Source organism: Crocodylus porosus, unplaced genomic scaffold, assembly GCF_001723895.1.
Source record: "Crocodylus porosus isolate Cpor-Errol unplaced genomic scaffold, CroPor_comp1, whole genome shotgun sequence".
Classification (NCBI taxonomy): domain Eukaryota; kingdom Metazoa; phylum Chordata; order Crocodylia; family Crocodylidae; genus Crocodylus; species Crocodylus porosus.
In genome coordinates, this window is record NW_017728918.1 from 101,713,008 (window position 1) to 101,724,907 (window position 11,900).

Sequence of the window (11,900 nt, forward strand, 5' to 3'; positions counted from 1 at the left end):
AGTACTGTTAGGGTACATATTTTTCTCAGTGTACTTAAAAATGGTATTTCATTGTTTTTAATACTATAGGGCATTTATAGATGTGCTCTGGGATGCCTGGGTGGTGGTGGTGGGCGGGGGAAGGTAGGAACTCATTAAAAGCCCCCGGAACGTCACATGTCTCAGCATTCCTGCACTGAAAAATGGTGGTGGGGTGCTTTGAACTAAAGCTTGTCGAATGAGCTTTGGCTTAAAGCACCCCACCACCATTTTTCAGCGTGGGGATGCCGATGCATGTGATTCGATTAATCAGTTGGAGCAGCCTCCCTGCAGGTGTAGGAGCCCATAGTTTTTGCTTTTTATCCTTCTTCTGTTACCAAATTTCTTAAATTTCTTATTTCTATTTTATATTCATCACAAATAACTTCCTCTTTTTTTCTGTGTGTGTGTGTGTGTGTGTGTGTGTGTGTGTGTGAGAGAGAGAGAGAGAGAAACTGGTTTGGACTTTTATTTTGTTTGCACATAGCAAACATGAAAAGATCATTCAAGCAACTTCTAACTTTTACTTCTGTGACAAGTTCCCTTATTGGAAGCTGGTTCTAATATAGAATTCCCCCATACAACATTCTTTTGAAATAAGGGATTGTCATCTATAATTTTAAAGAGTAAATAGAGTAACTGAGAATTCCTGTTTTTAAAATAGTTGACATTGCACTGAAGTAGAAGTGATTCACTGTATCTCCTTTCAAAGTATTCCCATTTTCCATCACCATAGAGATGTCAGTTCATGCCTACACTTACCTTTTGAACTGACTTCCTTTTCTTGCAATGACAATAGTACAAAGACCTTGCTTTGTGAAGCCTGGGGATGAATTGGTTTAGGCAAAATAGTAGGAAATAGTAGGGATAGCAATAATAGGAATACAGGGAATAATTATAGGAATATATGAAAAAGCAGCTTTAAAAATTCTCTCTCTTTTAATGAGATTTGTGCAAATAATTTCCTTCACTGAAAATTACATTCCTTATTCTGGGTATTGGGCTTATACCTACCTGCGCAAAATATCTGTGGTTTTTTTAATTGATATTAACCACACAGGTGTGTGTGCATTTGTGTGTGTGTTTCCCCCCCAGTAAGTAAACAGTTTTTTTTTCAGTGCATGGACAATAAGAATATAAGCAAATCATCTACTTGAAGGAAGTCTAGTGCTACTTCTCTGAGTGCTAGCCATCCTCTCCTAACCTTATTTTTGAGGTTGTAATATACTGTACATGTGTTATAGAATCCCATTTGGAAACCCAAATATTTAGGTTTTGGCTTTATTTAATTTCATCATAGGTTAATGGGGATAATTAGGGCAGCAATTTCCCCCCCACAAATACAGGCTGACATAAAAAGTAGCTTGGATATCAGCCCCCTCATAGGAATTTGTAGAAATGTACTTAGTTTTCCAAACTGTTTAAAGGACACAGTTGCATTTCAGATATTTCCAGCTCAGTTGTGGCCACATTTTCTTCAGGCAAACTTGAAAAGTAATGTGATCAACACCTTGAACATTTGTTCAGACCTGTTCAAATCGATCAAATAATCAAGGGCTGTCCAGCTGGTGGTGCACAAGGGACTAGCATGTGGTCTTCAAGCTCCATTCTCATTGCTTTTGCTGCAGTGGTAGCTGGGGTCTCTGAGCTCCCCCTCCCCCTCTGGCTTCTGCTTTCTGCTCCTACTTCTGAGGGCAGGGTGGTGCAAGAAGAGGGGCCAGGATGTCTGTGTTGCGTGCATGGTGGAGGAAGAACAAGGCTGAACTACTCACACTGTATGCTTGGTGGGAAGGAGCTGGGCTGCCTGTGCTGTGCATGTAAAGAGGGAGGGTACCAGCTTAATTACACTGGGTGCACAGCAAGGAAGGAAGATGTGCTGCCTGCACTGCACACAGGATGGGAGGGATCTCATGCAGTGTACCTGGCCGGGATGGGGTGGGGTGAAGCTGCCTGCATAGCAAGCAGCCTGAGACTTGCATGGCTCCCCAACCACCAAGACTTTGAGTGGGCCTGAAATAATAGATTCACGCAGCAAAGGGATTGTTGTCAAGTTGCTACTTGTGGAGCATTTGTGAGGAATGCTGGGAAAATGTTCTGCAAAAGCCAGTGGGTGGGAAGAGGGGGAGAAGAATCTTCCAACTAGAAGGAAGGATTCTATCTCATACAGAATAGCAGACCAATGCTCCCTTCATTGCTTAGTATTTTACATATATGCCAGTTCTGTTAGTGATTGCACTCAAACATGCAATGCTAATACTTTGCTACTTCAACATGACATTGAAGCTGAAGGGTTGCATGTTTTAGACTAGTTGTTTTTAATCTGTGTTCTGCAGACCCCTGAGGGTCCACAATGTTGAAGGGGCCTGCGAAACATGACTATGATCAATCAAAAGTATATGAATACCCACACTTACAATTCAAAGGGGTCCGCACCTGTGTTTGAAATTTCCAAAGGGTCCATACCTCCACTGAAAATTTTTTAGGGGTCCACAAATGAAAAAAGGCTGAAAACCACTGCTTTAGATTTCCTTTTGTATCGCTAGCTTCTTGGCTTTCCATCTGTTGGATAAACACATTAGCTGGATGTTTCCTCTACAAGGAGCGGTCAAATAATAATGTAACATTTCAGTAGCCATTATGCTTTTTCATTGACTCCCATCCTCCCACATCTAATGAACAGAGGCAGTTTATTATTCCATGCCATTCACAATCTCTGGAGAGCATATTTGGACTTAGGTTTCCATTTCAGATGCCCCTTGTTTGCAACTGTGTAGTAGTAATCTTTTATCTTAAATATGGACGCTTAAATTCAGAGAAGCAAGAGTCTCCCATGTGGGTCAAGGGTTTGTGCACTGCAGAGAAGCATTTGTGAATGCCAACAGTGGGGGGGAAAGGGGACCGTTGAGAAGAATTAATTTGTTCTGTGTCTGTGGTAAGGGAAAGGAAGTCTCTGTGATGTAGTAACCAAACTCTCTCTTTCTCTGGGGATGGGAAAAGCTGCAGCTACAACTGGGACCAAAGCGAGTCAAAGCCCCAAGATCTGTCTGAGATCTTAAATGGCAATTACAGCCAGCTAATTGACGTCCTTTTTTTGTAGATTCATATTTTTTGTGAAAAATACCTGTCCTGCTATATCCTGATTGGAGATTGATCTGCCAGTCCGGAATAGACAGGAATTTAAGAAATGAAGGGCAAGAGTCTGACTTCAGTCATAGTGTAAATGTGGAGTAACACCATTGATTTAAATAGAATGACTGGAGTTGTAAATATGTAACATAGTACTTTCAGTGTGTGAAAGTACATAGGCACATATTTTGTGTAGTTCATTTTTGCCATCGAAAGAAATGTGCGTATTGTATAGCAATACTGTGTTTAAAGAAACCTAAATTCCATGTCTTTTCTCTTCTGTCTTTCAGGGTAGATCATCTTTATACATTTTTCGTTCAGTGGTCACCAGAAGTATATGGGAAAGATGCCAAAGAGCAAGGTTTTGTAGTGGTGGAAAAGGAAGAACTTGATATGATAGACAACTTCTTCAGTGAGCCAACAACTAAAAGTTGGGAGGTTAGATTTCTTTTGTCTTCTGAGTGGAGAACCATGAATGTAATGGAGAATGTGAATCATGCATCGAGACTCAAAGTGCTTGCCATTCTTCTAATATTTGTATAAACTTTTATTTGTATAATTTTTTGCTCCTTATATTAAAAAGTTCCCAGGCTTTGTGGCTCTTCATAGCCACCATACACATAATATTCCATCTTTCTTTTCAATCTTTCCTTTTCTTTCCCATGTATTAGAATACATACTAATATCATACTTTTTCTAAGACAGATTGGCTTTTAGGGCGCATATGCATGTGCACCCCCACCTACCTAGATATACTGAAAAAGCACTATGTATATGGACAGTGAGAACACAGGGAAATAGGATATTAAAAGGATGTCCACATGTCTGTGTGTGCATGAAATTTAGAGCTCTGGAATACCAACTATGCTGAGGATGTGGGCCGGTCAGATCATAAGGGGTATAAATTGTTTTAAAATGGCTCTGCAAAGCTTAAATCAGAATTTTGTTAAAGTCTGCACCCCCCCCCACACATACACACAACAAAACAAAATCTACTGCTAACTTTTAAGTATTCCCATCTGCAAAATCAGCTGCCCTGTTCAAAAGCTAAAGAGAGAGATGAAAAGTGAGAAACTCTGGGCACGCCTACATGTATGCTGACTGCTTCAGCAAGTACTAAATGACAACTCAGTAACTGCCGGTACTACAGTATGGTCCCAGAGCTGCATGTGTCATTTCTGACCCTATTGTGCAGTAGCTTGTTGCTACTGTGCAGTAGCATTGGCATCACGGTTTATGGCCGTGCCTGCTGACTGTGTCACCTTAGTGATGAGCTACATTGCCATAACTCATCACTACAACGACATAGTGTCTCATGTAGATGTGCCCACTGTTAATTTTCACTTTGTAATCCCAGAGTTTAAATGGGAATTTGCTTGACAGATTTTGTAGTTCCTTTCTTTTGGTGCAGTGTGAGCTGCAAACAGAAATGTTTGTCATGTTTGTCCTTGTGTAGAACTGGGGGCACGCTTTGCCCTGTAATTTTATTAAGTTTCAGTGTAGTTCAGTTGGAGTGTATGGTATGCAAATAGAGTGGATGGGAAGGGGAAAGGCGAAGTATAGAAGGGGAAAAACAACACACTGAAACTTATTGTTTTAACTCTAACATCCGTTTTGAATGAGCTGTAGTGGTAATAAGGGAAGAGTTGGAAACGGTTTACAAAGTTAATCTGTGCGAGTTTTATGTTTGAGGTGTGTCTGCCAAGAACTTCCGTGACTAAAGCCCTAATATGGGCATAGCTGTCAGGGAAAGTATTCCTCTACTGGGGAAACAGAAAGTGAGATGGTGAGAGACTTATATAAGCAGTATTATCGCATCCTGTCACAAACAGTAGCTGGCTATCTTACATAAAGGAAACAGCTTTGGCATATTATTAAGCTTTGGCATTAGAGCAGAGAAGTTTGGTAGCTAGCAAAATAAACTTTTAACAATGAGAGCGCGACAAATGCCTTTGAACATTCAGATTCTTTACTGTGCCAGACCTGACCAGGAACCTTTTGTGCAGGTATGTTGGGCTGTATCATTTAGGTAGAATGCTGGGTACGCTTTGCACTACTGAAAGAAAATTGTTTTTTAATATGTACTTTTTAATAGGACATTCCTGAATTGTGTGCTTGATTCCACTCATTTATACAAATGACAGCACTTAAAATCTTTATTCTACTTCAAAAGATGGTGGTGGTGTTTTTAAGTGACTTTTTGCTGTATCAAATGACTGGTGAAACTGTTGATAATTCGCAGAATATCCTGCTCAACCCTTCACATTTGTTTGTGTAGAGCACAATATTCAAATAAGAGGTTTCATTTGGTGAGGTGAATTAAGAGTTTGTCTTCATTGAGTAAATGTCTCCATGAGATCTTAAATTGTCCAGAACCTGATTCTTTCCCCTCTCTCCTGCCCTTTAGTAGGTAGGCATGAGGTTAACTTTCCTGTCTATATTTCTAATTGACGTGGATTTTTTGTAGTGGGTTTTGAAGAAGCATACATGTGGCTGCTTGCCTCTGAACTTGGTTACGTATCATTGCATGTATCTGTTACTCGATACTTCACTGTGATTTTTCTTTTGGAATACTGAAATAACTGAAACCTTTGAAAGGATAGAGGAATGTTTTTTGACTGAAGTTCAAGAAGACTTATACACTTTAAAAATAAAAACGGGAGAAAATGAGGGTGGGAATCAAGGGCAGTTGGGGATCAGTGCTTCAGTAAGACCACAAGTAGTAATAGAACAGAGGGAAAAGCAGGAAATTCATACCCCTTAAAATGGATTTAAAAATACCAGACAAGATTATGCACTGCAGGGCAGCCACTTTGAGTTGTGCCATGGGGACAAATCTGCTGTAAAGTTGGCCATGAGAAAAATCGTCCCAGCCCAGAGAGATGCTCCAGTAGCTTAGAATCCATCCATAATGGCTTAGTGTATCCTTAGGGCTTCCCGGTAATTTTTGGCTGCTCTGGCCACTGGCAGTTTCTGCAAGTTTGGAAACATAGAAGGAATTGACAGTCATGCACATAAAGCTACCACTGTGTGTGTTCATGTCTGAGTTATACTGGGTACTCTTCAGCCAAATATAGGGGCTGTTATCCCAGAGTATGAAAACTGGAAAGATAACAGGTTTGTAGAAGGAGGGTAGTTTAGCCTGTGTAACACCAGAGGCTCTGCAGTTGTTCTGTCCCAAGTGGTTCTTCTGTGTGGAGTTGTGGAGGGGAGAAGTCATAGTATTTTAATTCTAGTTAATGGAAAGATTTTATTCCAAGTCTAAGGAGCCATTTACGCTAGTCCGCTTTGAGTGTTGTGTCAGGCTCGGTTTAAAACGAACAGCATCCTGATCCTCCTCCTAATTCCAAAGAATAATCTGGTCATTTTCAAATGAAATAGAGATAGAGAATCTTTTTTAAGGCTCTTGAAAGGAATTTGTGAATTTCTGAAATTTGTAAAATGAGTGACAGCTTCATTACCAAAACAGCTGTTTTAAAGAAATTAACTTAAACGAGAGAGAATTAACTATTTGACTGTGCATCCAATTTCTTAGAGAGCTTGCATGTATGATGCAGGTCTTCAAAGCATTTGCTACGTTTCCAACTGTTAGCTTAGATTTAATTTCTTTTTTGGTTCTTTTGTATGTTGCTTTTATTTCAGTTGTGTACATAAAAATGTCTGTTTCTTAGTAAATGAAGCATGAAAGGGTAGCTGCTGGCTTATTAATAACAGGAAGTGAAACTTAGATTTGTTTATATCAATGTTATTAGTGTAGCATCTGGGAAAAAAATTATTGTACTCAACTAATTGCAGGAATGAAAATGAAGAAGCTTCCATGTCCTTGTTTTTTAAAAATCATCTATTGCCATCTAATATGCTGTTCAAGTCAGGAGGATGTGGCCTTTGCATCCCCTGATCCCAGACAAAGCATGCGCGGGGCCTGTTCTCCAGTCCAGTCTTGTTATTCAAGCGGGGGGATGACACTAACATAGCTACCTGGAAACATCAGGGCAAAGGGAAGTCCTGCCATGCATTTTACGCAGCTCAGGTACACTATGTCAGTTAAGGATCTTCTTGCACTGGGGTGACTCTGCATTGGTTGAATATACCTGGTTTATAAGGTTACTTTGTTCCATATAAATTGTGGAGCCTGTGTCCTGACACGTTTATGATTAACTCTTCCCAGATATGCTTAACTCTTCCCAGAGATAAGATCAACAAAGAACAGGAAATAAACATAATATAACAATTGTGCCCTCTTATCTCAGATTATTACTGTAGAAGAAGCAAAACGTCGAAAGAGCACCTGCAGTTACTGTGAGGAAGATGATGATGAGACTTTACCCATCCTAAAACATCACAGTGCACTCCTAGAGAATATGCACATAGAGCAGGTATAGTTTCTAATGGAATTTTGGTTTGTTCTCTTTTTTCTAATCAGATTTTCCCTACTGACACCAAGATACCAAATTTAAATTTGTAACCAAAGTAGATAATCTATTTATCCTGGGTTCGTTGTGAACACCTAGCTCCAGTGTCTAGATGGCAGGCAGTGCTTATTGCACGGCACTACTTGCTGTTGATTCAAAATACAAAGAGATATTATACAATTAAATGGTTTGCCATTTTTCTTTCCCCTCCTAGCTTGCCCGGCGCCTGCCAGCAAGAGTGCAAGGATATCCATGGCGGCTTGTATATAGTACGTTAGAGCATGGAACCAGCCTGAAAACATTGTACCGTAAATCATCATCACTTGACAGTCCAGTCCTCCTTGTCATCAAAGACATGGATAACCAGGTTAGGACTTGGGTGTGGCATGGTTATTTTCAGAACTTGTTGTCTGGGGGTACCCCATCATAGAAACTTCTCATCCTGATTGCAAGTAGGTAACCTCTCATTTACAGTTTGATCTTCTATAAGATTGGTGAAAGCTGCTGTTTTGCTGATTTTAAGTCTGCAAAATAAGAATCAATGACAAGATCTTTTTACTCCTGTGTTTACTACTATTAAATTAGCACAGAATCCTTAAATCCAGACAAGTGTAAGGTACTAACAGGGACAACCCTGCCAGTTTCGTTCTTCAGGGAGACCACAGGTTTGTTCTCACAAGTATCTATTTAAGACATCAGAATTCAGTTACAAAATAGCAAACAGCTAGTAATGCATCCTTGGGGACCAATGTGACTACATGAAATACCCCAATACTTCGCAGTTATCTAGAGCAGTAGTGCCCAACTTCCAGCCTGTGGGTTGTACCATGGATCCTCCCCACAGATCTGGAAATTTGGCAGCTGGGGAGGCATGGCAATTAATGCTGCCTCCGATCCCTCACTGATAAATTTCCAAGTCTTGTGGCCAAAAAACATAACCCTGTGTACCGGTGACATGCGGGGCATGGGCTAGCACGTTTGATCCAGCATGAGGAGGCTGGGGCCTACACTACCAATCCAGCCCACAGTCCAGAAAGTTTCACCACTGATCTGGAGCTACTTGGCTAAAGGATATTTATGGAAGACCTGATACCTTATCAGCCAAGTTTTCTGCATTTTGGCCTCGGTTATTCGAAATATCAGCACCGTTTGTTTTTCAAAATCTATTGTGAAAGATGTCTCTTGATTTTTGTAAATTGTTGAAGTATAACCCATACATTTTATTTTGACAGATATTTGGAGCATATGCAACACATCCCTTCAGGTTCAGCGACCATTATTATGGCACAGGCGAAACTTTCCTGTACACTTTTAGTCCGAATTTCAAGGTAACTTACTGGGGAAGGAAATGAGTTGCTTTGAACTCCACTTCTGAAACACTTGTAATGTTGTTTGTCATGAGAATCTGTAGAAATTATGATAAAAAATGTAACTCTTCATAAAAGCAGCAGTTTGAATGTATGGGACCAGCTATTTGTGAATGCATATAACACCAAACACTCTGTTTAGCTGATATCAGACTGCAATTCTGTAAGCAGAAGTAGCTGTTAATAGAACCTGAATGCATATCATCCATCCCTAGCGTGAAGGGAGGAAAGTTTATTGTGAAAAAAGATGTGTAATGAATAATCTGTTGGAGACTTAATCAGAGAAAGGGGTTGAGGGCAGGGAGGGGGTGGGTAACATAGGAGTAGTCTAAAATTTTATGTACTGCATAGACCACAGAAACTAGACAAATGGGGAAACAGAGAGACAGCACCAAACTGAAAATGCAGTATTGTGTTTTAAATACTGAACATATTGCAAGATTCTTTCTCAAGAAGAACGGAGTAGTAGCACACAAATAAAATTTAGAGTGGGATTGTGCCTTTTCCTGTGGCAAGATATAAACTATACCTCTACTTCCGCTGACCTAGAATGATTCACAAGTCATTGTTTTCAGTGTATTAGCTTAGTAGAATCCTAACAATTAAATGTGTTCTGCTTTCTCAGATATTTAAGTGGAGTGGAGAAAATACCTACTTTATCAATGGAGACATGAGCTCTCTAGAACTTGGAGGAGGAGGGTAAGTGTATATTTTGGCTTTACGATTATAGCTGGCTACAGTTTGGGAGTGAAGGGATGCTGATCAGGGTTGACAATCGAAGATTTTTTAAAAAATTTTTTTAATTTTTTTTTTACTGATAATCTGCAAGCTTTTTACTGAAAGCCAACCTTTTTTTTTTTTTATTGATACATGTTTTACATAATATACATGTAACTCTTCTGCCAGGCTTTGCCCTGCTACCAGGCCCCAGTCAGAAGGGCTGGTTGAAATTTAGGGGTTTAACATCAACTATATAGTTAAAAAAGTAAAAAAGGATTCTCAACTGCACGTTGCACCATTCTGCACCTCCCAGCCTGCCTCCCAGTTTTACTCCTGCTAACCCAGTTTCCCCTGCCATGGCACAGACCCCCTAAGAAGCCTGACTAACCCGATAATAATACAGGCAGCCTCTGATGCAGCAGCACATGGCTGAGAGATCACACTCTACAGGGTTCTGTGCCCTTGCTTGGACACAAGGTAGCACTGGTGTGTGCTGTCTGCTGGGGCACCAACCAAGCTGTGACTGCTTAGTGTTTTTACTTACAGCTAAAGTTTTTTTTTATGGACTTTACTGTCAGCCATTTTAACCTGATTTCTTGCTTACAGTTGGCAACCCTGATATTGATAGAAGTACATATGTTTGGAATACTCATTGGTCCATTGACTTGATTTATTCTTTTGTTAAATAGCTGAGGACAGACCCTCTATGAACAGATTCATGTCAATTTTCATTGTCCCTCTAATCCTGAATTGGCATCCATGTTAGTCATATATGAAAATTTACATGGTGAGGGGGGTGGAATAGGGGCAGGGGAAGTTGTTTGGCACATGGAACTTAGATATGAGTTGTAACTGTAGGATCGTTAAAGTCAGTTACAAAGTTCCTATTGATGTTGGGGTAGGGACAGGCAGAGCAGTGGGAGATTGGGTAGGGATCAAAAAACAAAGGAGCAGATCAGGTAGAGGAAGGGGATTGGAGTGGCATGCATGGAGTGTGTGAGGCTAATTTGTGGCATGCCTGCCCAAAAGGTTGGCTTCCACTCCTCTAGAAGAGACATAAGGTGATTTTTTTTGAAACATGCCTCCCACTAAACCCTGGAATCCTACGCAAGAATAGTGAAGGGAATGGGTACATCTATACAAGAAGTTCACTGCACAGTTGACTATTTAGCTGCACATTAAATGGTGTGTGCCCTTATTAGGCCAGAGTAAGCTAATTTATTCCCCGGCAGGAAAGTACTTGTAAATACTTGTAAAAAAATTCCACAACAGTGCATATGTAGACACTGACCAGGCTGGATGGAGGACAAGGGTGCTTCAGTGCAGAGGCTGCCTGCTGTCTAGCCCCACACTGAAGCACCCTCGTGGCCCATTCAGCCCCTCTGCAGCATGACCCCTCCCCCTCTACGCTTCCTGCCAGCCAGGGCTGCTCCAACCTGGCTTAATGTGCTGCACATGAATAAATTCTGGTGCAATAAGCTTGGGTGCAATGAGCTCCTTGACACACATTCAAACAGCATGCTTGGGGAATAATATACTATGGAGTAATATGCTATGGCGTTTATTCATGCACAGTAATTGCTTATGTAGATGCACCCAGTGTGATTTCTGTTCGCAAAACTGTCAGTATTATTTTAATCTGTTCTTTGATAGACTGGTTGCACAAGTTATGAAATTAGTGAGAAGGGTATTCTATGTTTCTAAGACAGTGTGGTCTTACCTGTTGCAGATAAGTTTGAAACTTAAACAAAAAAACCAAAATCCAATAAATCACCCCCTCTCTTTTTTTTTTTAGTGGTCGATTTGGATTATGGCTAGATGCTGACTTATATCACGGCCGAAGCAACTCCTGCAGCACCTTCAATAATGACATCTTATCTAAGAAAGAAGATTTCATAATACAGGATGTGGAAGTATGGACATTTGAATGGATTCTTTGAGTGCTCCTAGGATGTTGAAACTAGATCCTAAGTGCAGGCTGCTTCACAACTTACACGCTTTCTTTCTGAAACTGTATCAGAGCATGACTACACACAAATAAAATCTGAGTCAGTTTTTAAGAGGCAGAAACGGACAGAACAATCAATAAGAGGACCATTTTGTGTTATTCTTTTTACTCCCTTCCCTCCAGTACTCCTTCAGAGAAAAATGGTTATGAAGACATTCATAGTGTTTGAGTTGTTAAAACAGGTTTGTTTGTTTGTTTTATTTTCTGTAACTGTGAAAAATATGCTGTGGGGAATATATATATATAGAG

The 11,900-nt window shown here is 40.3% G+C and overlaps 1 protein-coding gene across 3 annotated transcripts in view; it reads left to right on the forward strand.

The window, feature by feature from the left end:
• The window catches only part of NCOA7 (nuclear receptor coactivator 7), a 64,546-nt gene extending 52,939 nt beyond the window's left edge, over window positions 1–11,607 (forward strand). For 2 of the 3 annotated variants that reach the window (XM_019537992.1, XM_019537993.1), the window contains exons 9-14: window positions 3,435–3,582; window positions 7,395–7,520; window positions 7,771–7,923; window positions 8,789–8,884; window positions 9,549–9,622; window positions 11,439–11,607. In XM_019537992.1, coding sequence (XP_019393537.1) covers window positions 3,435–3,582; window positions 7,395–7,520; window positions 7,771–7,923; window positions 8,789–8,884; window positions 9,549–9,622; window positions 11,439–11,583 — 742 coding nt within the window. In that variant the 3' untranslated portion in view covers window positions 11,584–11,607. Of the gene's footprint in view, window positions 1–3,434; window positions 3,583–4,421; window positions 5,151–7,394; window positions 7,521–7,770; window positions 7,924–8,788; window positions 8,885–9,548; window positions 9,623–11,438 lie in introns of those variants that run through there. The other variant, XM_019537994.1, reaches the window with a different exon arrangement.
• Window positions 11,608–11,900: the final 293 nt, after the last annotated feature.